General features: G+C 51.2%; 10 protein-coding genes across 10 annotated transcripts; 5 read left to right on the plus strand and 5 right to left on the minus strand.

The window, feature by feature from the left end:
- Window positions 1-478: 478 nt before the first annotated feature.
- On the minus strand, window positions 479-2,343 carry NECHADRAFT_64833 (uncharacterized protein). The gene is made up of 5 exons (XM_003043542.1): window positions 2,200-2,343; window positions 1,777-2,146; window positions 1,081-1,724; window positions 768-1,029; window positions 479-707 (listed from the first exon to the last, which is right to left on the minus strand). Exons 1-5 carry the CDS (start codon window positions 2,306-2,308, stop codon window positions 584-586), a joined length of 1,509 nt encoding a protein of 502 aa, XP_003043588.1. The 5' UTR covers window positions 2,309-2,343; the 3' UTR covers window positions 479-583.
- Window positions 2,344-3,049: 706 nt separating this feature from the next.
- NECHADRAFT_88150 (uncharacterized protein) lies at window positions 3,050-4,910 on the plus strand (the record flags this gene model as incomplete). Its single annotated transcript, XM_003043425.1, has 2 exons — window positions 3,050-3,790; window positions 3,843-4,910. 2 exons carry the CDS (start codon window positions 3,050-3,052, stop codon window positions 4,908-4,910), a joined length of 1,809 nt encoding a protein of 602 aa, XP_003043471.1.
- A 492-nt stretch (window positions 4,911-5,402) lies between these two features.
- Window positions 5,403-6,794, plus strand: NECHADRAFT_64834 (uncharacterized protein). The gene is made up of 2 exons (XM_003043426.1): window positions 5,403-5,860; window positions 5,910-6,794. Exons 1-2 carry the CDS (start codon window positions 5,671-5,673, stop codon window positions 6,746-6,748), a joined length of 1,029 nt encoding a protein of 342 aa, XP_003043472.1. The 5' UTR covers window positions 5,403-5,670; the 3' UTR covers window positions 6,749-6,794.
- Window positions 6,795-7,025: 231 nt separating this feature from the next.
- Window positions 7,026-8,643, minus strand: NECHADRAFT_88152 (uncharacterized protein; the record flags this gene model as incomplete). Its single annotated transcript, XM_003043543.1, has 9 exons — window positions 7,026-7,047; window positions 7,187-7,258; window positions 7,311-7,387; window positions 7,433-7,686; window positions 7,742-7,816; window positions 7,860-8,027; window positions 8,085-8,422; window positions 8,469-8,502; window positions 8,550-8,643. The coding sequence occupies 9 exons, from the start codon at window positions 8,641-8,643 to the stop codon at window positions 7,026-7,028; spliced, it is 1,134 nt and encodes a 377-aa protein (XP_003043589.1).
- A 1,563-nt stretch (window positions 8,644-10,206) lies between these two features.
- NECHADRAFT_88153 (uncharacterized protein) lies at window positions 10,207-11,569 on the plus strand (the record flags this gene model as incomplete). Its single annotated transcript, XM_003043427.1, has 2 exons — window positions 10,207-11,200; window positions 11,253-11,569. The coding sequence occupies 2 exons, from the start codon at window positions 10,207-10,209 to the stop codon at window positions 11,567-11,569; spliced, it is 1,311 nt and encodes a 436-aa protein (XP_003043473.1).
- Window positions 11,570-11,810: 241 nt separating this feature from the next.
- On the minus strand, window positions 11,811-12,806 carry NECHADRAFT_88154 (uncharacterized protein; the record flags this gene model as incomplete). Its single annotated transcript, XM_003043544.1, has 3 exons — window positions 11,811-11,891; window positions 11,944-12,460; window positions 12,508-12,806. 3 exons carry the CDS (start codon window positions 12,804-12,806, stop codon window positions 11,811-11,813), a joined length of 897 nt encoding a protein of 298 aa, XP_003043590.1.
- A 512-nt stretch (window positions 12,807-13,318) lies between these two features.
- On the plus strand, window positions 13,319-15,612 carry NECHADRAFT_88155 (uncharacterized protein; the record flags this gene model as incomplete). Its single annotated transcript, XM_003043428.1, has 3 exons — window positions 13,319-13,583; window positions 13,633-14,597; window positions 14,653-15,612. The coding sequence occupies 3 exons, from the start codon at window positions 13,319-13,321 to the stop codon at window positions 15,610-15,612; spliced, it is 2,190 nt and encodes a 729-aa protein (XP_003043474.1).
- Window positions 15,613-17,001: 1,389 nt separating this feature from the next.
- On the minus strand, window positions 17,002-17,892 carry NECHADRAFT_16903 (uncharacterized protein; the record flags this gene model as incomplete). The annotated part of the gene is made up of 2 exons (XM_003043545.1): window positions 17,002-17,739; window positions 17,782-17,892. Coding segments are annotated over 2 exons (849 nt in total), but the record flags the coding sequence as incomplete, so codon positions are not given.
- Window positions 17,893-19,245: 1,353 nt separating this feature from the next.
- On the plus strand, window positions 19,246-21,719 carry NECHADRAFT_88157 (uncharacterized protein; the record flags this gene model as incomplete). Its single annotated transcript, XM_003043429.1, has 3 exons — window positions 19,246-20,697; window positions 20,744-21,025; window positions 21,117-21,719. 3 exons carry the CDS (start codon window positions 19,246-19,248, stop codon window positions 21,717-21,719), a joined length of 2,337 nt encoding a protein of 778 aa, XP_003043475.1.
- Window positions 21,720-22,017: 298 nt separating this feature from the next.
- Window positions 22,018-23,002, minus strand: NECHADRAFT_88158 (uncharacterized protein; the record flags this gene model as incomplete). Its single annotated transcript, XM_003043546.1, has 2 exons — window positions 22,018-22,905; window positions 22,958-23,002. 2 exons carry the CDS (start codon window positions 23,000-23,002, stop codon window positions 22,018-22,020), a joined length of 933 nt encoding a protein of 310 aa, XP_003043592.1.
- Window positions 23,003-23,788: the final 786 nt, after the last annotated feature.

The raw sequence follows: 23,788 nt of genomic DNA on the forward strand, positions 1-23,788 counted from the left end.
CGTTTTCGGATTGTAAGGATGAGTCGAAATGTATCGTTGCCGCTTCAGGAATGCAATGCGAGGAGACATGAACCAACACATTTGAGCTCGCCTCTTTCAGCTACGCGTTTTTTTTTGTGTATGTAGGATCAGATACTTCACTTTGATAGATGTGACTCTTACCATGGAGTCTATCTCGATCTCTCGGTATAGAAGGCATTTGAGCTCCTGGGTTGTCTTCAAGCTCCACGTTGTACCTGGAATCTGGGGAAGCAAGAGGTTACTTGTCGATTGCAAGAAAGGAAGAGGCCTTGGTTTCGCTCTGGAACTCGGCTATATTTGACTAGGAAACCTTCGTGCTTATTTCCAAGGTATTTATTATGTGTTCTTTTGTAACCTCCATCCCGATAGTTGTGCTGGATAGAGCTCTTCAAATTTTATAACCCTAAAACGCATTCTTATAAAAACCAATGGGCATGGAATTGGGATCGAGGTAAATGGCAATAATGTTTTTGTCTCCTGATCTGTAGAACCTATAATTTTTACTCTCAACCTGTGTGCTGTGCAACACATTTCATTCTTCTTTTTGAGTGACCCCCATACCCTACAGCAATGCCCGATGCACCACGTTGACATTTCCCGTCACGATAGTCTTGACATGGAGATAGTCCTCAATGCCATACTTGCTTCCTTCTCGGCCCATGCCCGAGTGCTTCACTCCTCCGAATCTAGAAAGGAATCCCATGTTAGCATGAAAGCTTGTCAACATCAAAAAGAGGCAAACTTACGGAGCAGCAGCGTCGGACATGATGCCAGTGTTGACCGCTACCATGCCAAAGTGAAGGAGTTCTGTCACTCGAGCGACACGGTTGACGTCTTGTGTAAAGATGTAGGATGCTAGACCGACGTCGCACTTGTTGGCAATATCGACCACCTCGTCCTCGTTGTCGAAACTGAAGATGGGCGCCAGAGGGCCAAAGATTTCATCCCGCACCAGTCGCATATCGGTTGTGACGTTGGTAAGAATCGTGGGCTCAAAGAAGTTGGGTCCTATTGTGAGACAACGGTTAGTTTAGTAAAGACAGCATGTGCTCCGAGAACTTGACTTGCCTAGATCAGTTCGTCTCTTTCCTCCAACTTCAACCTTGGCACCAGCCTTTACGGCCTCTTTAACAAGGTCATCTACACGCTCAGCAGCCGCTGCTGTAACCAGGGGACCGTGTGTTGTCTTGCTATCAAAGCCGTGTCCGACCTGGAATTTGGACACAACAGCCTTGAGCTTCTCGACGAATTGACTGTAAATGCCCTTCTGGACAAAGATTCGGTTGGAGCAGACACATGTTTGGCCTGAACATTTGAACTTGCTGGCGATGGCTCCAGCAATAGCCAAGTCGAGATCGGCGTCGTCAAAGACGATGAACGGGGCGTTTCCACCAAGTTCGAGACTGAGCTTCTTGAGGGTGTCGCTTGACTGGTTCATGAGGATCTTGCCCACGCGCGTTGAGCCTGTGAATGAGATCTTGCGAACGACGTCGGAGGCGCAGAGGGTCTGGCCGATTTCTGGCGTGTTTTCCAAAGCGGCTATGCTGTTGATGACGCCCTTGGGGACTCCGGCTCTTTCGCCCAGGACGAGGAGGGCGTTTGCTGTGAATGGGGTCTCACCGGCTGTCTTGACTACAGCGGTGCAGCCGGCTGCAAGAGCAGGACCGAGCTTTCGGGTGATCATGGCAGCGGGAAAGTTCCATCTGAGAAGTTGTTAGTTTGAAGAGGACTGATGGTGTTTTTAGTTGGACGTACGGTGTGATGAGGCCAACGACTCCAACAGGTTCTTTGATGACTGAAACGCGGAAACCAGGTGCGCTGTGAGGAATGACGTCGCCATAAACGCGAGGAGCCTCCTCAGCGAACCACTCAAGGAAGCTGGCAGCAAAGAGGACTTCGCCGGCGGCATCTGGTCCAGCCTTGCCATTCTCCCAGGTGATAAGAGTGGCCAAGTCCTCTTTGTTCTCAATCACCAGTTCGTACCATCGTCGCAGAATTCTGGAGCGGTTGCGACCTGTGCGGGAGCGCCATTCTGGGAGAGCGGCGGCGGCAATCTTGATGGCTTGCTCGGCATCTTGGGCTACGGATTCGGGGCATGAACCGATGAGGGCGCCGCTGGCTGGGTCTGTAGACGAAATGATGAGTACATGTGATGATTGTTGCTGTACGTAAACATACCGTGGACATCGAATCTTTTCCCAGAGACAGACTCAATCCATTGACCGTCAACATAGTTCTTGCCCACAAAGAGCGAAGGATCCTTGAGCTTGGGAGCAGAATATGGCATTGTGAATAGTAGCAAAAGTACTGAATCGTCTAGACGAGATCAGTTGCTTTTTTTGGTGCAGCTATCGACGGCCGTTATCTCATTATGAAGCCCGTCTACCGGCTCCGAGGACCGGTTCCGAAGAGGATCCGATTAGGCAATTCACAGCGTCGGCGACCGGCACCGATGGACTCGGCTCCCGGGGACCCAAATCTAGACGGCAAAACGCGGGGGAATGACTCTTGGAAAATGCAGGCTTACTCAATCGAGGCTTGGAGGATTTGAAATCGGGTCTCATGTGATGAGTTGGGAGTGGGGATAAGCATGGTTTCTCGAGGAAGGACACTGCGAACGAGACCTTCCCCCACGTTGTTTGCCCTTTACTCGTGGAGGCGTGCATGAGATCGTCGATGAGGGGTCAAATATGCCGAAGACAAGGGAAAAGAAACCCATGGCTCGTGCTGATATGCAAAGAGACAACAATCTCTCCCGATGCGTGAACTGTAACCCCTGGTGAGGTGGGCCGGTGACGGCGGTGGAGACTGGTTATCTTCAATGGCAGCTTTCAGCGAGCCATTGAGAGAGCTTCGATTCCAATTGTAGGATTCTTGCGATTGCGATTACGGCGCAGGGAGCCATTGGCCAGTCATATACAAACATCAAGACGTCGAGTCTCTAGAAGCAACCAGATTGTTTGTCTTCATTGCATCTTGATCAATTGTTCTCTACTCTAATCAATTGCACTTTACAAATACCGCCAGGATGACCAAGACTGTCGAGACGGTTGACCTCTCCAACACAACCGGCCTCTACTACGCGCCGGCCACCATCTCAAGCGGAAAAGTCATCCACATTGCTGGACAGCCCGGCAACACCAAAGATGGCCATGTCCCCGCCGACTACGAATCTCAGATTCATCTTGCGCTTCTGAACCTGCGTAAGCTGATTATCGCTGCTGGCGCGAGCATCAAGGACATTGCCAAGCTCAATGTCTTTATCGTCGACTATGATGCTTCGAACCGGTTGCATGCTCGTCATATTCAGCGCTTCTTTGGAGGCCACAGACCGGCTATGACGCTTGTTCCTGTTCCTAAGCTGGCGGTTCCTTCGTGGCTTATTGAGATTGACGCTGTTGTTGCTCTGCCTGAGCAGTCGCCGGCTCCCGCTCTCCCCGCTGCGACGGAGAGCTACGATGTTGTCATTATCGGCGCAGGTCTGGCAGGTCTCTCTGCTGCTCATGAAGTCCTCAGCGCTGGACTCTCGTGCGTCGTTCTCGAGGCTCGTGACCGCGTTGGCGGCAAGACTTGGAGTGTGCCCACGGCTGATGGCAAGGGAGTTGTTGATCTTGGTGCTGCTTGGATTAATGATACCAATCAGAGCAAGGTCTATGCTTTGGCGAAGCGATATGGTGCTGAGGTGATTGAGCAAAACACCACAGGTAATGTCGTCCTAGAGGACTTTGATGGAAAGTGCACACCTTTCAAATACGGAGATCTTCCCAACGTAAGTCTAACTTAACGATACCTTGACGTTGGCTCGACTAACACATGAACAGTATGACGAAGAGACCAAGAAGAACGTCGCCAAGATCCGAGACATGTGCGAAGCCGACTGTCAAGCCCTCGATACATGGCGACCCAAGGATACATCCATCGACTCGTTGACCTTTGAGGCATACCTTCGCTCTCGAGGTGCCAGCGAGAAGGCCTTGGCTACGGCCATGGTGTGGACTCGCGCCATGCTTGGTCTTGAGCCTCGAGATATCTCGGCGCTGTACTTTCTCAACTACTGCAAGTCTGGCGGTGGTCTTTTGCAGATGCGATCTGACCGCAAGGATGGTGGTCAGTATCTGAGGATTCGACAGGGTACTCAGGTATTTGCCAAGGGTCTTGCTTCATCACTTCCTGACAAGGTTGTTCGTCTCGAGAGGCCTGTTCAGACCGTCGTTCAGGAGGGTGGTCACTCTATCAAGGTGCAGGCTGGTGGAACTGTCTACTCTGCCCGCAAGGTCATCACGACTGTTCCAGGACCCGTCCTCAAGAACATTTCGTTCTTCCCCAAGCTGCCACCCGTGAAGCAGGTCTGGGCCGACTCTCTCACCTATGGATACTACACCAAGGCCATGATGGAGTTCAAGACTCCCTTCTGGGTTGAACGCGGCTACTGCGGTCTTGTCAACTCGTTCATCGGTCCTGCTAGCGTTATCCGCGATAGCTGCAGCCCTGAGGATAAGAAGTATGTTCTCACATGCTTCATGTCCGGCGAGCCCGGTCGCGCATGGGCAGCGCTCTCCACACCCGAGAGAGAAAAGGTGATCCTGAAGCAACTCGAAAAACTCTTTGTAGTCTCAGACCTCGAGAGCCAATTCCTCCAAATGTCCACCTACGAGTGGGTGCACGACGAATTCGCCGGCTGGGGCTGTCCCTGCACTTCCCTGCCCCCTGGTGTTCTCGACAGCCTCGGCGGCGATGGTCTCCGAGAGCCTTGCGGAAACTTGCATTTTGCTGGAACGGAGACTGCTGGAGAGTGGAAAGGGTATATGGAGGGTGCTATTCGGAGTGGTGAGAGGGCTGCTGGTGAGGTTGTTAAGGATTTGAAGAGTGGTGTTGTGGCTAGGCTGTAATTAGATGCGAAAGACATGTTGCGTTGTTCTTAGATAAAAATTATACTTTGTATTTTGTTGGCATCAATAACCGTTACATTACTTTTGTTCAATTTGTTGCGACAGTGTTATGCTCATTTCAAATTGCTTGAAAGTGTGAATAGCTTCATCTGCCAGACTGCCATCCTTGCTGACGATGTAAATATTTTTGACATCAATCCTCAAACGACCCTTGAGCTCCCAGTGACGTCACAGATGCGTGGAGATGGTCTTGGAACCATTGCTTTTGAGCAGAAGGTCTACGCGACATATCTGATGCACGGCTCCAACGCTTGCCACTTCCAAGATAAAACCTTCTAAATCCAGATCTAGAAGCCATCATCGCACTCCCGATAAAGTTGCTTATCTAGCGCGATTGCTAATCACCAACCCTCCATCATGCATTGGTCCACTCTCGCTCTTAACTCCCTCTTTTGGAACTCGAGATCTCGCTAACTCTTGACCGAGCAGATGCGGGGTTATCAAGAGCCGAGTGAGATTCTTTAGGAGAGCATTTGTGAGCGAGGAATCTGTTGGCCTAAGAGATGGCGTCCTGCAGGTTCTAGTCTCCAAGAGCCGAGCTTCAAGTACCCTTGTTTCTTCCCCGCATCTTAAGCAGCTCATGGCAAGCTTTCTTCGAAGCTATATTGGGAGCTTTACTCGTCTGTGCACAGTCAGAAGCAAGTCTCTTTCATCATAGCATCTTCACTTTTCGGCAAGACTACACCATCAATCGTTCAACATGGCAAAGAGCAGGGTTTTGGTCGTCGGCACTGGTGGCATTGGCACCATGTCTGCCTATGCTCTTGAGAATGGTGGCTTGGCTGAAGTTACTGCCGTTATGCGATCCAACTACGATGCTGCTGTCAAGGATGGCATTGATATCGATTCGGTGCAGTACGGTCAGATCAAGGCCTGGAGGCCAACAGCTAGTACGTGAACATTTATGCGACACGAGAGTTTCTCCCTAACTTATCCAAGTCACCAAGACTGTTCCCGACGTCTCCAAGGGTGACGTCGCACCCTTCGACTTCATCCTCGTCACAACAAAGAACATCCCCGACGTCCCTCCCACGGTGGCCGACATTATTGCCCCAGCTGTAACCCCCGGCAAGACAGCCATCGTCCTCTCCCAAAACGGCATCAACATCGAGAAGCCCCTCATCCCTCGATTCCCCACCAACCCTCTCATCAGCAGCGTCGCCTACACAGGCGCGACCGAGACGGCGCTCGCAAAGATCTACAACGATGACCCGGATACACAAAAGATTGGCGCTTTTGTTAACCCAAAGGTTCCTACTGCTGTGGCGGCTGAGGCTGCGCAGTGTTACGTTAGGATCTATAACCCGGAGGGAAAGCTCAATGTCATTTATGAGCCTGATGTTGGCAAGGCGCGATGGAGGAAGATTGCCTATAACGGGTCTATGAACCCGATTGCCTCTATCCTTCGGATGGATACTCCTCGTATGCGCATGAGCAGACACATCATTGACGACCTCATCCTACCCATCATCCTGGAGATTCGCGCCGTTGCTGGAGCAAGCGGCATCACTCTCCAACCTGATCTCATCGACGCAATCATGCACCAGGACCCAAACGACACAGCGTTCAAGCCTAGCATGTGCCAAGACTACGAGAAAGGAAATCTAATGGAGATTGAGAACCTTATCGGCGAGCCTCTACGCGAGGGCGAGAAGCTGGGTGTTCCGATGCCTACGCTTCGCGTCGTGTACGGTATTATGAAGGGGCTGCAGCTCAAGGTTAAGGAGGAGAAGGGATTGTGGACGGCCAAGTTTGAGCCTGGTAATCCTTATGAGTAGATAGAATAGTTGTCCCTTGTCAAAGAAAAGATATTTGTTGCCTTCACTTTCTGAATCTTTGCGGTGAGAATTGCTGCAATTATTGTAACGAACTTTTCCTATGTTAATCTAGGGACTTATTGTGAAATTTGGTTGTATGTTTTTGCGACATCAAGAGCTGCTCAACTATGATCGGCCTCTGACGATAAGCTCATCATGAACTGAATTTTCTCTGTTGGATCATTGAGTGAACTTGATTCTTAATTAATTCTCTGTAGTACTGCTCGCCACAAGTTCACTATGCCGGTGAAGAGCGGGAACTGATAATGATGTATAACACATTGGGTCACGATGCACTCTAAGGTTGATCGAAGATGATGAAATAAATGCCATCTCTACTCTTTTGTTCACAATCTGCGCTATAAACTCCTACTCAAACATCTACATAATAAATCTTACAGCTTGGAAAGTCTTCCATCGGGCTGCAAGAGAGAAATATAGTCCTTTGTGATCTCGTTGACGTTTTTGCAGCTGGTACAACACTATTAGCAAGAAAGACTATGCAAGGACCTGGAAGACTTACCCAGCAAGTGCCATGCATGTCTTGAACTCGTCGTAGAGAAGGTTGAGAGCGAGTTCGACTCCCTTTTCTCCGTTGTACTACGATTGTTAGGACTGATGCTGGATGGTAAACTGGGAACTTACAGCCAGGCCCCAAATGGCTGGTCTTCCGGCAAGGCAAAAATCAGCGCCCAATGCCAGGGCCTTGAAGATATCAGTACCGCGACGGATACCTCCATCAACAGCGATGGGGATATGGCCCTTGGCGATCGGAACAACCTCTCGAAGAACATCAAGAGATGCAGGCACACTATCTAGTTGGCGACCGCCGTGGTTGGAGACGACAATACCGTCGAGACCATGCTTGATGGCTAGCTCGGCGTCATCAGCGGTGTAAACTGGTGAGAGACTAGGTTATTCGCTGCCAACATGTCTGGGTAGGATCATACTTACTACCCTTGCCCCAGATCTCCATTTTGGTGTGCTTGCGGAAAAAGGGCATCAACTGAGGCCACTCGAGACCGCAGTCTAACCGGTTAGCCAGGTTCAATTGAACTCGTCCACGACTCACCATATGCCATCGACTCGTCGCCGTCCTCGAGATTGGTGACATCGACACCAGGGAAGAGGTTGGGATACTCCATGCCCTGGGGAACGCTAAATTTGTTGCGGAACTCGTTCAATCGTCGGCCGAGGTAGGGAGCATCGAGAGTAACCAGCAGGGCCTTGAATCCAGCCTCTGAATTTGTTAACACGGGTTTACTATAGGTAGGTAATGAAACCTTGAAATACTCACTCTCAGCTCGCTTAATCATCTGGATCATTGCGTCCTTATTTTTAAGCAGACTCATCTGCATCACATATGGATTCCCCTTTCCATGGGAAATCACCTTCTCAAGCTCAATGGTAGAGTAGTTGCTCAGACCCATAGGTACACCGACTGTTGCTGTCGCTTTGGCGGTTCCCTCCTCGCCGTCGGGATGCGCTAGCTGCTGCATTGCCGTGGGTGAGAAGCCAAAGGGAAACTTGACTTTTGTGCCAAAGATTGTGGTGCTGGTGTCAATGACGGAGATATCCCGGAGGACGCGGGGACGGATTCTGTAGCGATCATATGCGGATTCGTTCTCGTGGAGTCTATGAAGGTGAGAAGCTGTACTTGAGTTCAAGGGTGAGAACCTACGTGATGAGATCCATGGCACCCTCATTATAGTATTCTGCAACCTGTCAGCACCCAATTGATTGTCACTCGTGGCAGTCGTACCTCTCGTTGACTTGACCAGCTTCTCTGAACCAAGCCGTTGCAGGTCCCTGAGGGAATGGACCTGCTCATCGTAACTTCTACCGCGGTTCGCCATTGTTGATACTGAATGAGGTCTTGGGTTGAACAAAGTTTTCTGACAAACAAGAGCTAAGAAGAAGATCTGAGACTAGCCAGCACGAGAGAAATTATAAAAGACTACAGAGGAAACCGGTGTCGGTGAACCCAAAGAAAAAGCGAGACAGCTTCCCCAATGACAGCTTTTCAATCCAGCCGTTTCTACTCTCTCCCCCAAAGAGGTGTCGCTTGCATATCGGCCTGCGAAGCTATCAAGCTCGGTCTAGCTCTTATCATTCCTTTCGCTGTAACCTGCCTTTGTCTTCATGTGGAGTTTTCCATGTCAGGCATAGCGTTATCGGCTACTGTTGTTGAAGGTCACGGCGAGGGTCCCTACGAGATAAGCAACGGTTGGCCCCCGCATTCTCTTCCCCGCAATGTCGGCTTGAACTGCCGTGGGGACAACCTCGTGACGGGAAGATCTTGAGTTCATCCGATGCATTGGCAAAGACCGGGAGAGGAGCCGATATTTCCTACAGCGGGGGAGGGTTAGGGGGAAATTCGCTTTTGCAAAGGTTGACAAGTGACGGATCGCCATCGGCTTGATCCTTGAAGAGGTGACGTGACGTGTACAGCCAACAAAGGAGTTCCAAGCAGCGGGCATCGTGACATTTAATATTCAGACGCTGGGTGGTTCAAGCCCAGGACATATTCATATACTACAAGCCTGAAATTTGTCCTTCAAGTTTTACTCTGCGTCTCTTTCATGCGGGTAACCTGGTCTACTATTTCAGCCTCTTCTCTTCTACCTACCCTGATCTTGTTGCTGGGACTGTCCCTAACCCGTCACAGTAGGAAATTGCTGGCATGCGTTGAGTCATAAGATTAGGCATCTCAAAGCCTGTCTTTGATTGCGAGTAGTTGTTGTTACGTTACCCTGCGGCCGCGCCTGTCAAGTGCATGCTGGGGCGTTGGTTGTCAAAGCGGAAGTGGCCCGTTCAGTCAATGAACCAGCCCTTTGAGTAGCACGTAAGCGATGACCTGTCTTTTAGACTACCGCCAGAAGTTGAAAGATTCTGAGAGATATCTTTGAAGGTTCATGGGAGATGCCTTTGTCCCAAGAACGCCCCCAGCTACCTAGGCATGCATACTATCCTTTTACTAATCTGCAAGGTAGAATTGATTAGAGCCAAAAAGAGAATTTGGATGCCAGAGGAAAAAAGCAAGCTTTCAAAGTAAAAGGATGTCAACTGAAGCCCCATTTAGTAGTTTGTGCGTAAGGGGAGATGTGTCATCGGTCGCGAATGACATATTCTAGTGGCCCGCGGCACCTGCTGAAAGATATCTTTCAACTCTGCCGTGGTGGCTAACGATGATTCCTTTGTCAATGCCACATGAATGGCCTTTGGAGCATACGCTTCTCTCGCCTGCCACTATGAAGGTTCTCACATGCATCCCGTGACTGGTCCTCAACGTGACGTGGTCGGCATACACGTGTAGGCATTCATTTTTGGCAACTTGCTAACCTATCAACTATATAATGTCTAACCCATTCGTCAAGCTGGCCATTAAAGTATAGAAACAGCACAGATAAACGAGCACAATGTTTAACTGTGACTGCTGCCCCCGGCGATTCAACTCTCAATATGCAGTAAATCAGCACATGGACGCCCTAGGTCACCGGGTCCCACGATTTAACTGCGAAACCTGTGACAGGGCATTCTTCGCACAACACTCTGCGAACCAGCATATGAACGATACAGGCCACTGGAGACCACAAGTCAAGGGTAACAGTGGCGCATCTTTCTCTTCTGATCAGGCCTGGCATAAACAGGGCTGGGTTGGAGAGAACATTTCTGGGCAAAGCACCTCATCTGGGGGTCTCTGGGGGAATGGACAACAGAGCACCCATGGAGGGGGCCTGTACTCCTCCTTTAGGGCCTCCTCTGACCAGGGATCCCCCTCTAGCCTGTTTGGTCAGGGCTCATCCTCTGGAAGCCTCTTTGGACAACAGTCCTCTGGGGGCCTCTTTGGGCAGAGCACCCCCAGGCAGGGCCTATTCGGTCAGGGCCCATCATCTCCCCAGACACTCTTTGGTGGGCAGAACCCCTCTACACAGGGCTTTTCATCCGGACAGGGCGTCTCTGGAGGGCAAAATCCCATTGCCAACCAGAGCCTCTTTGGGCAGAGCTCATCTTTTGGACTGCGTTTCTCATGTGAGACTTGTAATATGGAGTTCTACTCTCAGAATGACGCAGGCCTACACCGTGAAGGGTTTGGACACAAGAAACCCTCAATAATCGACGACATTGAGGTAGTGACGAACAGCTACGCATACAAGGATGAGATCGTTAAACTATTTGACAATGGATGGCGCCACCCGACTAGAACCGCGAGCATCCAATGCATCTATGTACACACACAGCGCGCTCAAGAGCTGGTTGCCTACTTGAACAGTGGTGAAGCTAGGGTTCTGTTCCATGGGACGCAGAGAGCTTGTCATGTTGGTGATCTCAATTACGCTTTGAGAGTGTGCAACGATATTGAATGCCATCTCTGCAGTATCCTAAGAGATGGGTTCAAGCTAGACCGAGCCAGTAAGTATAACGGAACCTAGAGGATAAGTGTTGAGGTACTAACAAGGTCCAGAATCATGTGGCATGTTTGGTCCTGGAGTATACACAACTGATGTGTCTTCTAAGGCTGACAAATGGGTCATGAACCACCATATGCACTCGAAGCTGCATGTGATGCTTCTATGTGCGGTCTGTGTTGGCAAGTCCGAGAAACTATACAGTGCAGACTATGGGAGAAAAGGCCCAAGCGCTGGATATCAGTCTGTTGAAGGGGCTGTGGTTGCAGAAGGGGGAGTCCTTAACGAACCCGAGATTGTTCTGTATTCTGAGAACCTAGTTGTCCCTTTTGGGATGATTGTGTACACTAGAGAGGGGTGGGAACCCTTTTAAAGGTCAAGGATTGAGCTGTCAAGGCGTGGTAGGTGGATGATAGTTACGGATCGTTTTGGCACTTAGACAGAGCACCAGAGGACTTTGGTATGAAAGCGAACGAGATGATGATTGGGAATGATATGATGATGATGTGACTTTTCGTGTTTTTCTTGCAGCATTGCGGTATTGAGAGAAGCTATATAAAACATAATGCATGCGGAGATGTTTTCCTCCAATACAAGACTAAGAAATTCCTTGTTTATTCCCCCTTGCATAGTTCCCCTCCAGACTTCCAAATCTCGTACTCGAAATCCGGCTGGAACTCGGTGTATAGCGTCTCCTGCAAATAAATTAGTATTTGTGTTGTCTTCATCTAATGAGGTAATGCTTACGGGGTCGGCGTTCACGCTGGCTGTGAATTCGGCTTCCTTGTCACCGATGATGTTCTTTGGTAGTCCTGCACCTTCGACCATGAGCTGAACCTCACAAGTTCGCTCCAGGCAGGTGAAGAGGTAGGCAGCTTCGTCAACTGTGCCGCCTGTTGTGAGAAGGCCGTGGTTCTGGAGGAAAATCACGCGGCCCTTGTCACCCAGTGCCTTGACGATATTCTGTCCCTCTTCTGCGCCGAGGACAACTCCACCAAAGGCCTGATACACTGCTTGTGTGTTGTAGAAGAGGCACGAATCTTGGTTGATGATGTCTATGGGCCTGCCAAAGGTTGACCAAGCTTTTCCGGCGGGAGAGTGCATGTGGCATGCGGCGTGAACGTCGGGACGAGCGCGGTGGATGGCGCTGTGGATGACGAAGCCGGCTGCGTTGATGGCGACCTTGTTTCCACCAATGACTTGACCGTCTTCGTTGATCTGGACCATATCACTGGCCTTGAGCATACCGAAGTGCTTGCCCATGCTAGAGAATGTTAGTACAGATCTATCCAAGGGTAATATTGAACTTACGGGTTGATCCAAAAGGTGTCTGGGTCAACAGGGTCACGGACGCTAATGTGACCACTCGTACCCTCGGTAAAACCCTTCCTGGCAAAGACCCTAAAGGCACCGGCCATGTGCTCAAGCTGCCATTGCCTCTTCTTGTAGGGATCTGTGATCTTTGGGATTCCAGGGAACTCGTAACCTCCAGTTGCTAGATCAGCGACGCTGCTGGGCGGAGCATTCTTGGGAGCGGCATCTTTGGAAGGGGCAGAATCAGTCTTCAAAACGGGCTGAGCCACGGTCTGAACGGTAGTAGTTGTAGACATGGTGACGGAAAGAGACCTTGGGTATGATGAGTGTGAGATTGGACTTGTGTGGTTGAAAAGCTGCGAGGCTTATCAGATGGCAGATGCACGTTATCAATGCCAGAGGTTTGCCACGATGGATAACAATCTTCAAAGATTATCACTCAAATGACGCCTCCTGCGGCATCTACGATAATCGGAAGCCATTGCGGCTCTCTCTGACGTAAAGTTGACATTGGCCAATTACCGACCAGCCATTCCTTGCAAAATGTGAAGTTGTCAGCGAGGGGGCGCTTTTTCGCTGTGGCTTTCCTCTTCCAGATCAGGCATGTGGGGACGGGCTTGTGATCCTTGCTCACAAGATATGACTAGCCCCTTGAAGGAATCGTTCGTATCACACATCTGCATCAGCAACAAACCACAAGCTGCATGACTCGGCACAGGGTTGAATTTCCTCAAGGTAAAACCAGTCAAGTTCCACTCGAGTTCCCCCTTCCCCACGCTCTCAACTTCCCTACTCTGTTTCCTGACCCATGTCGTCCTCTACTCGATCCAGCTACCGATCGCGGAAGCGTACCAAGACGTTTACCGGTTGTTGGACCTGTCGCGCCCGCAAAATCAAGTGCGATGAGGGAAGACCGCATTGTCGTCAATGCCGCGAGAAGCGCGTCACGTGTGAAGGTTACGATGCCCGTCTTCAGTGGCTGACGCCGGATACTTGCGGGAAGCCCAGTCTTCGCTCTGAGATTCCGTGCGAGTCTTCCCTGACGCAATCTCTTAGGCGTCACATACCTGCTGGTAAGTCTGCACCTGGACCTGGTAGTGCATGAACTGATGGTGCGTGTAGAGCCCCCAAAGTCGGTATTGGCCTGGAGCCAGGTGGAGGGTATTCTCCGCTTTATCGACTCACTCGAGGCAGATCTGGGGTCTAATGGTGGGGAAAATGTGTGCGCATCTATCCAAAACTTTGGTGTTTTCAGCGTGAAGCAATCACAGTCTCCTGAGCCCGCCCCTGAGGCTCATGGCCTGACTGACCTGGAGCCGGAGCCAGTCGCTCACCAGAGTGATGATGGTGATCTGGCCATGGGTCAAGAGGCCATTCCGAACTTTTTCTTTGACAGCTTTGCTTCCCCTTCTTATTCGGAGACAGCTGCCGCATGGGATTTGTGTAACCTCTATGATCATCAGTCTTCCTTGGCTCTGGATACTCAACCCCAAGAAGCTCCTCCAGTCCAGCACAAGTCCACTCTTACTATCTCAAATCACTCTCATGAACCTCCTGCAGCGGCACCTGGCGACCTTCAACTCCGACATGAGCTACAGACGACAAAGACCGACAAACTCTACAAGGCCTCGACGCCGGATGAGACATGGCGCCTCGACTATAACGAGCTTCTTCATTGCCTTGAACCCTACGTGGTACCTGGCCAAGAGCGATTCTTGATGGACCATTACCGCAATCGAGTCGTCAATCTCTTTTGCGTTATCGATAATGGCAAAAGCCCTTGGAAGACGATCCACTTACCCCGAGTCCTGCAATGCGTCGGTGAACTGAGCTTTGGCGGTTCGACGACGAGGATCCGGAATGCCCTACGAAATGCTCTTCTGTCCATCAGCGCGTTTTACTTGTCCAACGATCACAAGACTTCAGAGCGTGGGGATGAAGCCAAGAGATGGGGCAACGTTGCTTCACGCTATCGATGTGATGCTATTGGACTTCTCAAGCAGGCTGTCGAGACAGATCTGTATGGCGAAGAGCGACCGAGGTACAAAGAGTTCCTTGCGACCATGTTGTCAATGATTACCATCAACGTGAGTCAACTAATATTCTCCCACCCTCTCTCGTCGCTGACACCTCTCTTCACAGGTCATGTCTGGAGACACAGACACTTGCAGCGTGCATCTCGACGGCGCCGAGCAACTCATTAACCACATGAGCATACGCAAGTTCAAATTCTCACGAAAAGCCCGAGCCTTGCATCGAATTTATCTGTACTTGCGTGTTCTCTACGAGAGCACAGCCCCGAGAACAAGAACCGGAACGGCCTCTCGCTTCTCGCCGTCCCTCAGCTCGCACAGGGCAATGGGCCCGCATCCCACAAGCTTACCACAGCGCCTATTCCTCGAGTCGGAGGATTCGCCGTCTTCCATGATGCCGATGGAAGTGAGCTCTACTATTACTCAGGAACCGATGACTGAGATGGCGGCATACGAGTGCATCTATGGCATACCGCAAAGCTTGCTCCTCCTCCTCAAGGACGCAATCGAGATCATCGACATGGTGGACATGGAGCGTAAAAAGACGGACAGTACGACCATATCCGAGCCGCTGGGGAGTTTATGCGATAAACTCGAAAACGAGATACTCGACTGGCCCTTGGAGGAGCGACTTGCCTGGTGTCAAGAGGCTAACAAGGGGATAAGCGCCGAAATCATCCATTACCAGACTAGGGCATTCCACAATGCCTTGATCATATACTTTTCACAGAATGTTCGACTCCTCGGATACCGTTACCTCCGACAATACGTCCACACGATCCTAGACAGCATCGAAGCTATTGAGAAGATCAAGGCCGAGACCAAGATCCTTGCGGCGCCACTCTTCTGGCCAGCATTTATCGGGGCTACTGAGGCTTTTGAGCCGTCACTCCAAGAGCGGTTCAAGAAATGGTATAGCAACGTTTCAGTTTACGGGATTGAGGCTGTGAGGACTGGGATTCAGGTTGTGCATGAGGTTTGGAGACGAGGGCCTGCGACGAATAAAAGGGTAAAGAGTTCGTGGAGGAGTATTGTCGAGAGCAATGGGGACAGCCTGATGCTGACTTGAATACTGACTAGCATCCAACTTGGAGATAACTCTTGGGTACACTATTAGGATAATGACTTTATGACCCTGACAGCGTCGTTTTCTACGGGCTGGACCTACGCGAGGGCGTGTACGACGAGGTGCTGCGGAGGGATCTGACGAGGCGGCGGCTGCAGAGGTTCATCGGGGTTATTTACCGCCCGGAAACGCAGAGATAGTCGCACTATTCTAAAGCGAAGCTGCCAGAGCAGTATGATATATATGTCTGGTTCGACGAGACGCGGTACGTCGGTGCCATGGAGGTTTAACAGCCGCACGAAGACGTCGAGTGTGACGAGACCTGGCCTTTCGGGCAGCGAGTACGCTGATTCTGTCTATGCTCTACACGAAAGTTGAATATCCTGTTCCTGTTTGACCTTCCATAAGCCGTTCTTTTCGCTGCTCCGAATCCTCGGGCCTGTTTATGTGTGTGTTTGTGACGAGGATAACGAGCGCGACTAAGACCACACAACTAGTGATCCAACACACCCGCACCCATCCTTTCTGGAGAAGAATACCCCCAACCATCCAGAAAAGAATTCCCATGATCGAATAATGCATGATAAATACTAGATAATAGTTGATTTCCTTATCTAACTGCTCCCTCATCCGTATCTCTTTCTCTCTCTCCTCCCTGGTCTGCCTTTCTCTGTTTAGCTGGGCCAGTCGCTCGTACTTGTCCTTCTTAGTCTTTGACGGGAGCTCTAGCAGCACCTGACTGCAAGATGCCTTGAGTTTCCTCTGCGTCTCGTCCATGAACAGACTGACCACGTGCGCCTCCTTTCCGTGGAGGAGTCTCGTGGTCAATTCCACCGCGAGCGCCGAGGACTCACCAGGAATGGTTACCGCCACGCCGAAACCGCCGAATGCGCTGGCCAGCTGATCCGCCTGTACCAGGGTTGAGTCTCGTGGCAGGATGCCGAGATGGCAGGTGGCGGTCCGGCCGCAAGGACCGTTGATGTCGAGTTTCAGGACGTAGTCACACTCCACACGGCCGGGCTCGGTGCTGTCCTTCAACCTGACTAACCTCTCGGTTGGTGATCCTGCCCTGCTTCGACTCTTGATCCGGATCTGCGTGTCGCGAGGCTCTTCCCATGTATCGTCGGGGAAGACCTCCGCGACCCGCAGTCCCAGCGGAAGAGGCTTGATCGCGTAGTGAATATCAGCGGACTGTACGTACGGGTTCTGGGACAGTAGTTGGGAGTTGAAGCTGTCTGGCCACTGGTCTTCCGGGTAGGTCGTGGTCTCCGGAGAGGTCCTGTACAACCGGCCGGAGCGATTCTCCACCGGCACGGCGATGACGTTCCACTGGTCGTGACGCCAGTGACATCTGAGCAGCAGGAGGCTCCGAAATCCCATCGTCGTGACGGGCAGTCGGGCTTGGATGCCCATGTTCTGCATGATGATCGGCGTGGTCGTTGCGGTCACGACTTGGTCCCAGGTCTCTACGTCGCCGCACCCCACGAAAGAGGCTGGCGAACGCGCGAGCACGCCGCTCAGGACGCCCGTTGCTTCCGGGGCCGCGACGGCGAGGGTCTCGGGGGCGTTTGGTGAGCCCCAGGCAAGGAATGAGTGGTCGCTGGATGTTTCGAGGAGCTCGCGCTGCAGGCGGATGAAGGCCATCCCACCTCCCTCTCCGTATATCGGGCTCATGTGAGTGTTGAATATACCGAGGAGGCAGTAGGCCATGTCTTCGGGCCTGGTGGTCACGCGCTTCGCGGCCCAGGACATTCTCTCGGCAATGGACGCCCTCGAGAGGTCTGTGCCGTGGAGATACGCCTCCGTGATACCCGTCTTCTTGCTCAGTACTTTGGACAGTTGGGAGCGGCTGCCGAACTTGGTCCAACTTTTGGCGTAGAACTCTACCCTCTTCGGGGCGATGAGCTCCTGCAGCGTCCACCCGCGATCGAACCACTCGCTCGAGAGGTAGTCCTGCTCACCCGTCGCGTCGTGCAGGTAAGCGTAGCAGACCTCGGCCATACTATACCAGCGGAACATGGAGTTGATCGCCTCTGAAAGCTCGGCGCTGCTGCTCTTGTCGATGCAGCAAGTGTCGATCCACACATACTTCAGGTTCTGGCTGAGAGCGGTATCACAGCAGCCACGGAGCTTGGCGTATCCCAGCCTCTCGTGGGCGGTGCCATTCTCGACATCGCTAAACAACACCTCATCGTCGGTCCAGCGGTGGGAGAGGATTGCGTAGGGCTCGGAACCTGGGTTCACAGTTTCGAGGCGGAGGGTGGTGGCATTCAGAAGGCGCATTGAGGAGGGGATTGTCAGGCTGGCAGTTGAGAACGTCAAGCTGGGACCGATTGAGAGAGAAGAGTGTGGAAATTTAGAAGAGATTCTCGGATCAAATTTGGCAGAAAGAAGATCTTGAAGTTTCAAGGGCTATAAGTATGTAGGAAACAGTTGCGCTCGTTTGATGGCGGACAGGCAGAGGCGTGAGTACTGCAGTGCACTGCCTCAAGCCTGCTGGAGACGCGCATCTTGTCTGCGAATCATTGCTTGTCAGCGGTTCGAGTGGTGTTCTTGGCACGATTTTCGTTGGGCTGTATCGCTGCCGGGGCCCCCTGAGACCTCCCGCAGGGCTGACTCCTCGAGTGTTAGACAATTTCGGCTGTCAGCTCGAAGTCAGCTCGAGAGAGACCGCTGCGTCCCTGACAGAGAGTATGCTGATGGTCACTTTGCGACTGGACCAGCTCTCTCCTGATGGCCCTATGATCAATTTACGGCTATCAGCTTCTAGCCATACAGTGACAGAAAGCAGTTTCTTGCCATGCAGTTTCCTGCCGCCCGAAACGACCTGGGCTCTTGGCGTGCGGCTGTACAACGTGTGCTATTGGACAAACGTGACGCCGTTTGACGAAGAACTTATTTTGGGCTTGAAGGGCCAGCGTACTAACTTGTGCAGTTTCTGTTTTTTTTTTCATCGTGAGTACGCCAGTGAAAGGCTTATTCGCTCTCCCTTTGCCCATGCAATGCATCATGCCCTATCTGAACCCCTGTCATACTGTTAATCCCGGGTAATGCGACCGTGCACGACTGAATCTACTATGTAGCTCCAGGTTGCTGGTATCTGATCGAGGCTTTGGAAGCGGCGATCTATGGTAGACTGTCAAGGCAGCTAGACCAGAGTATTAAAAGAGAACGCGCCCTCTAAAGGCCACAATGCTACCAGGTACCTTAACCTCAACATAGACCATATGTCGTTTGAGATTCATCTCATAATACGTGTGTAACACATGCCACTGTCCAGCTCTCTGCAGCCTGCCTGTTACCAAATGCTATGTGCATGCTTCGCCTCGCTGGCGCCTATGATAACCAATCGTTGTGTTACGATTAAGAGAAGGCTGCCAGTAATGCGCCTTGTCTACTGTTCAATTATAACCAACCGTGCAGCTCGGCGGCTGCGCAAGTTAAGGCCTTAGCCCGATCTGTCGCCGATGGGGTTAAAAAGAGCCCAACTCCCCATGGTTTCTCGGTCTCCCATTCTCTGACCACTCGATATTTATCAATGCCAAACAGTTTATTTTCCAATTTGCACCCCAGACCTTCCCCCTAATTCCTAAGAAGCCCCTGTTCACTCATAACCCCCGAGACCCCTGGCTGATCATGTTTCAGTCGCTCAGGGCTTCTCGTCGCCTTTCAGACCCAAGTAATGGGTCGCAAGGCATCCCTATTAATGATTCAGCCCTTCAACTACAGGGTTCGCGAGACCAAGATTTTACGCATCAGGATCTGTCCAACACAACATCTTTGGCTGGTTGGAATGATACAGCCGACGACACTCTCATCTTGACGACCCAGGGACGCAGTTTCACTGGTTATGATGGGTCATCTTCCGCCACTACGTCTATCAACTCACTTCCCGAGGAAAAATGGATGCTGCGTCCAAAATTCGGGCCTGCTGCCGTGGCTATGCTACTCTTAGCACTCTTGTCAACCACTCTCAGCGGCCTATGGCTTGCCGTTGCCATCATTCAGCCGCGATGGGGATTCATGATCTCAACCACACACGGACTATCCCCTTCCAACGCCGCGACGTTGACTGCTTTGCTCGGCAAGACGATTGAGATAGCTTCCATCACGGTCTTCATCTCATGCATCGGGCAAGTCCTGAGTCGTCGTGCCGTGGCCGAAGAGTCGGCAGGCATCACGCTCGCCGACATCACAATCAGAAATTGGGTCATCCAGCCGGGGTTTATCTTTACACACCACCAGACACTCCTAGTGGCTGGTCGCACTCTTCTTGGGGCCTTGGCCTTACTGGCCCTAGTCGCCACTATCCTGTATACAACTGCTTCAGAGGCCCTTGTGTCTCCAAAGCTGAAATACGGAAAGTGGGAGACTCGGGAGTTGACAGCCGCAGTGCATTCTTACTACGGAAACTTTGCGGAAGCGGGCGCGCGATGTATGCAGGAGCCAGATCTCATCCAGAACACAACCAAGAAAGAAGAATCATTTCCGATAGGGCTAGGTTCGATTTGTCTCGGCCATGAGCTTAAATACAAGTCGACTCGTGATTTCCTCGCATTCACTCGGCATTATGGCGCATTTGGTTCAGCAGAGGGTACCAAACTACTTGGCAATGGGACGAGACCAGTAGGATATACACTTCTTCACGACAACGTAACGCTGGAGGCGACACGGGTGGATACAGAATACAGCGACGTTGCGGCGTCGTACGAGCGCTGGGGAAGGATCATTGACAACGTCACTGTGTCTATTCCGCATCCAAGTGTCTGGAGTGCCTCGCGTTTCCCCAGGAATAAAATCCTCCAACCTGAGGATTTATCCAACGCCGGCGGCTTTTCCATCAGGGCTGCAGTGGTCTCGCCCACGCTCAACACTCTGTGTGTAAACATAGATAAGGAGGAGCTTGCCCCTCTTGTCTATACAGAGTTTCCTTACAGCGAAAAGGACTTCAGTGAAGAGGAATACAGTGAGTCCTCTTTTGAGATTTGGGCTGAAGAAGAAATGTCGAAATGGGACAACTCTACCATTGTAGATGATGTATTCAGATGGGGCTCCAAGTATGGGCGGCGGCGACCCGTCTTCGAATTTGTGCGTGCAACTCGGACCCAGGTAGAGGAGATACTGACTCATACAGCTCCCGAATGAATTTCACATCGTATACCATCGCACTAGCCGTCTCAATGACACAATCTACGACGCTGGATATCTCCTTGCTCATCTTAACGAACCTGGCGCCGAGTACACTCTCTGCCAAATGCGGTCTTGGCTTTCGACTGACTGCTCGACGTGGCTTGAAGTTTCTGGCGTTGGTCAGCCGATAATGCGTGCTCATTGTGAAGACGGCGGCGATGAATACAGACACGATCCCTCTGCCTACAAATCTTCCGATAACATCGTGTTACCCGAGTTGTGGCCTGTAAGTCGCCCTCACCTCTATTTCAGGCCAGTTGAGATGGACATCTGCCTGGGTATTGCGCAAATGTGGTCACTAATCCAATATCATGTAGTGGATACTTGGAATGTGGGAAAGTAGTATCGCGTTAGAACACACGTCCACGAACGGGATACTTGGTTTCCAATTTATCATGACGGCCGGGATATTGACAGAGCCGGACATCTGGCCCTATACTGCCACCATGTCGGAGATTTTGTCTGTTTTGCTACTTTCGACACTCACCTTGGCATCTGTGGACACACAGCTTCGACATACCTGGGACCACGGCCTAGGCAAAGACTCTTACATCGTGGATGGAACCACGGCAACATATGGTTTTAACACAACAGAGACTTTCCGCGCTGGGATTCGGAGCCAGGAATACACGTCTGGACATACTGAGAGCTGGCAGAGGCTCTTTTACCTTGTGCTTGGCCCTGCCTTTGCTCTCAACTTGCTGTGCTTGGCCTACCTCGTTCGTTGGTCTGGGTTGATCAACGACATCACCGAGCCCCAGAATCATTTCTCCCTTGCCATGAGCAGCTCGCCATCCTCTCGGATGGAACGCAGCTATCCTGATGGGCCAAAAAAGCAGCACTGGGAAATGTCATGGCGTGTTTGCCAAGATTTGGCCGATGGCGGATGTCGATTTGGCGATTGCGATAAGGACCTCTAAGGGCTAGTTTAGGGTTATACTTTCGGATTCTCGTTTTACTTCATCAACAGGGAGCACGATTATTTTCATTTAGAAACTAACTAGTAGGGAGGAATTGCACATGTTGAGGATAGTTGGAAGTCTAAGGGATGTGTTCGTCCTGGCATTTGAGACAATAGGGACAAGCACAATGGGAAGTGCTTATAAAAGACTTGGATGTTATACCTGAACAAGATATCAACAGTTACTGGTCCAAACTCTATGAGTATTACGGAGAGATTACCTATTCATAGGTGCCCACCTGTGATCAGTGGCTGCTTTAGAGCATTGCGCGGTGCCTTGCTAAGCGCACGATAACTTCCTCCCTCAATCTTTCGTCACTCCACTGCTCGATGCCCAGGAGTTCATTATCCGTCCTCTCAAAGTGCCCGTTTCCCAAACCAAAGCCGGCCCTGAGAGCAAAATCGTGAATCGAGAGAGGATCCCTCTGCCCAGCGCGATATCGTTCCCAAGCAGCATCCTCTAAGTCCTTTGTATCGACCGCTTCGACATGAAACTCGGCTTCTGGAGCGGCCTGGCGTGCGAATTCTAGCATTTGGTTTTGTGTCATGACTACTGAGTGTATGTTGCAGACCTTGTTGACTGTCTGGTCTGGATTCATGAGTACTGCGGCAACGGCTTTTCCAATATCGTCATGCGTAGTCGCCGATATGGAAACATCTCCGCCATCATAAATTCGTGTCTTCACCATTCCGGAGAGACAGACGAAAGAGTCCTTGTCGAGTGCCATATCCAGAAACATGCCTGTGTTGATACCAGTGTAGGTTATCTCCCCTTTCGCAGCCTTTGCTAGAACATCGTTTATAACTGGTAACTTGGACGCCATGAGCGGCATGCGAGCAATTTTGGGATTGTCGAGGGGGCTGCCGAAATATGATGGGATAGCCCTGTATATACCTGCATCGACCGCAGCTCGCATCGTCACAAGAGACGCTTGATGGGCCCGCCGACTAAGAATAATGACGATTGCGTCAAAGCCAAGGCCCACGAGGCTCTTGCTTAAGGACTCGACTGAAGTGTAGTCTGCTTTGATTGCCTCAACGTCTGGGGGCAGCTTGGCCGTGGATGGGTCGCGTGTGAGGACGGCGACTTTGAAATGATTTTTGAGGAGATGTTTGATCGTTGGTGGGCCGAGGCTTCCAGTTCCCTAGAAATAATAGTTAGATCGAGTTTGTAATGCGGGATGAAGAGATACAGACACCTGCAACGACAACGTTGGTTATTCTGCGTGGAGGCTGAGCCATGCCGACGAACAGGGAGAAGTATAGTCTGTTTCAAAGATGAGACAAGCAACAACAAGCGATATACAGCAGGAGAAAAAAAGAAGAGGTGGAGTAAATTAAAACTCTCTATTTAACAATATTGTGCATCCATATTCGTGTTACATGCTCCATCTTCCTGTCATCCTTGCCTGTGCCTCGCAACATGAGGACCAATTCGGGTGTTGACGCGCGACAAGCAACCCAATCAGTACAATCAGCAGTTCACACACATTTCCAATGATCACGCGCCATTTGGTGAGATGACAGAATCATGTCTTACAGCATGGCAATGATTTAGACGAATTCTGCAGTCACTTGTTGGACTGACTATACCTTGGTCCACAATCCATGCAAGGCCGGCCAACTCTAGGGTTACTCAACGTCTGCGGGGTCGGGAGATCGACGGCCAACTTGGACTTGTCAACCAACAACCAATTCTCTGACTCGAGCGTGCAGGTTGGCTATACAAGCAATAACCTTGTTTGATCTCATTTTGGAACTTTGGTATTATCCAATACCTACAGCCCCTTTGCGAGGATGCTTCAACACCCCCACACCTCGACCTCGGTAATGAGGCACTTGACGAAGCTATCTAGGGGTTTCTCGACATCACTGCCACGACGAGGACCTTACGTTGAAACAATTAAAAACCTTAGGCTGAGTGAAAAGAGCCGGGTGATCTTTCAGGGTACGAATCCCTGCTTCTAGGCCCCCAACTAAGAATCTGACCTGTTGCATAGGGTTCACTGGCAGGGCGGTAATGCTCCT

The sequence above is a fragment of the Fusarium vanettenii genome, assembly GCF_000151355.1.
Source record: "Fusarium vanettenii 77-13-4 chromosome 13 genomic scaffold NECHAsca_28_chr13_5_0, whole genome shotgun sequence".
Lineage (NCBI taxonomy): Eukaryota > Fungi > Ascomycota > Sordariomycetes > Hypocreales > Nectriaceae > Fusarium > Fusarium vanettenii.

Excerpts from the sequence above, each read along its gene's own strand:
- NECHADRAFT_64834 (XM_003043426.1), top strand. The coding sequence starts at position 5,671 with ATGGCAAAGAGCAGGGTTTTGGTCGTCGGCACTGGTGGCATTGGCACC. Across the intron at positions 5,861-5,909 it reads GGCCTGGAGGCCAACAGCTA|TCACCAAGACTGTTCCCGAC; the intron begins GTACGTGAACAT and ends AACTTATCCAAG.
- NECHADRAFT_64833 (XM_003043542.1), bottom strand. The coding sequence starts at position 2,308 with ATGCCATATTCTGCTCCCAAGCTCAAGGATCCTTCGCTCTTTGTGGGC. Across the intron at positions 2,147-2,199 it reads GAAAAGATTCGATGTCCACG|ACCCAGCCAGCGGCGCCCTC; the intron begins GTATGTTTACGT and ends TTTCGTCTACAG. Across the intron at positions 708-767 it reads ATGTCCGACGCTGCTGCTCC|ATTCGGAGGAGTGAAGCACT; the intron begins GTAAGTTTGCCT and ends ATTCCTTTCTAG.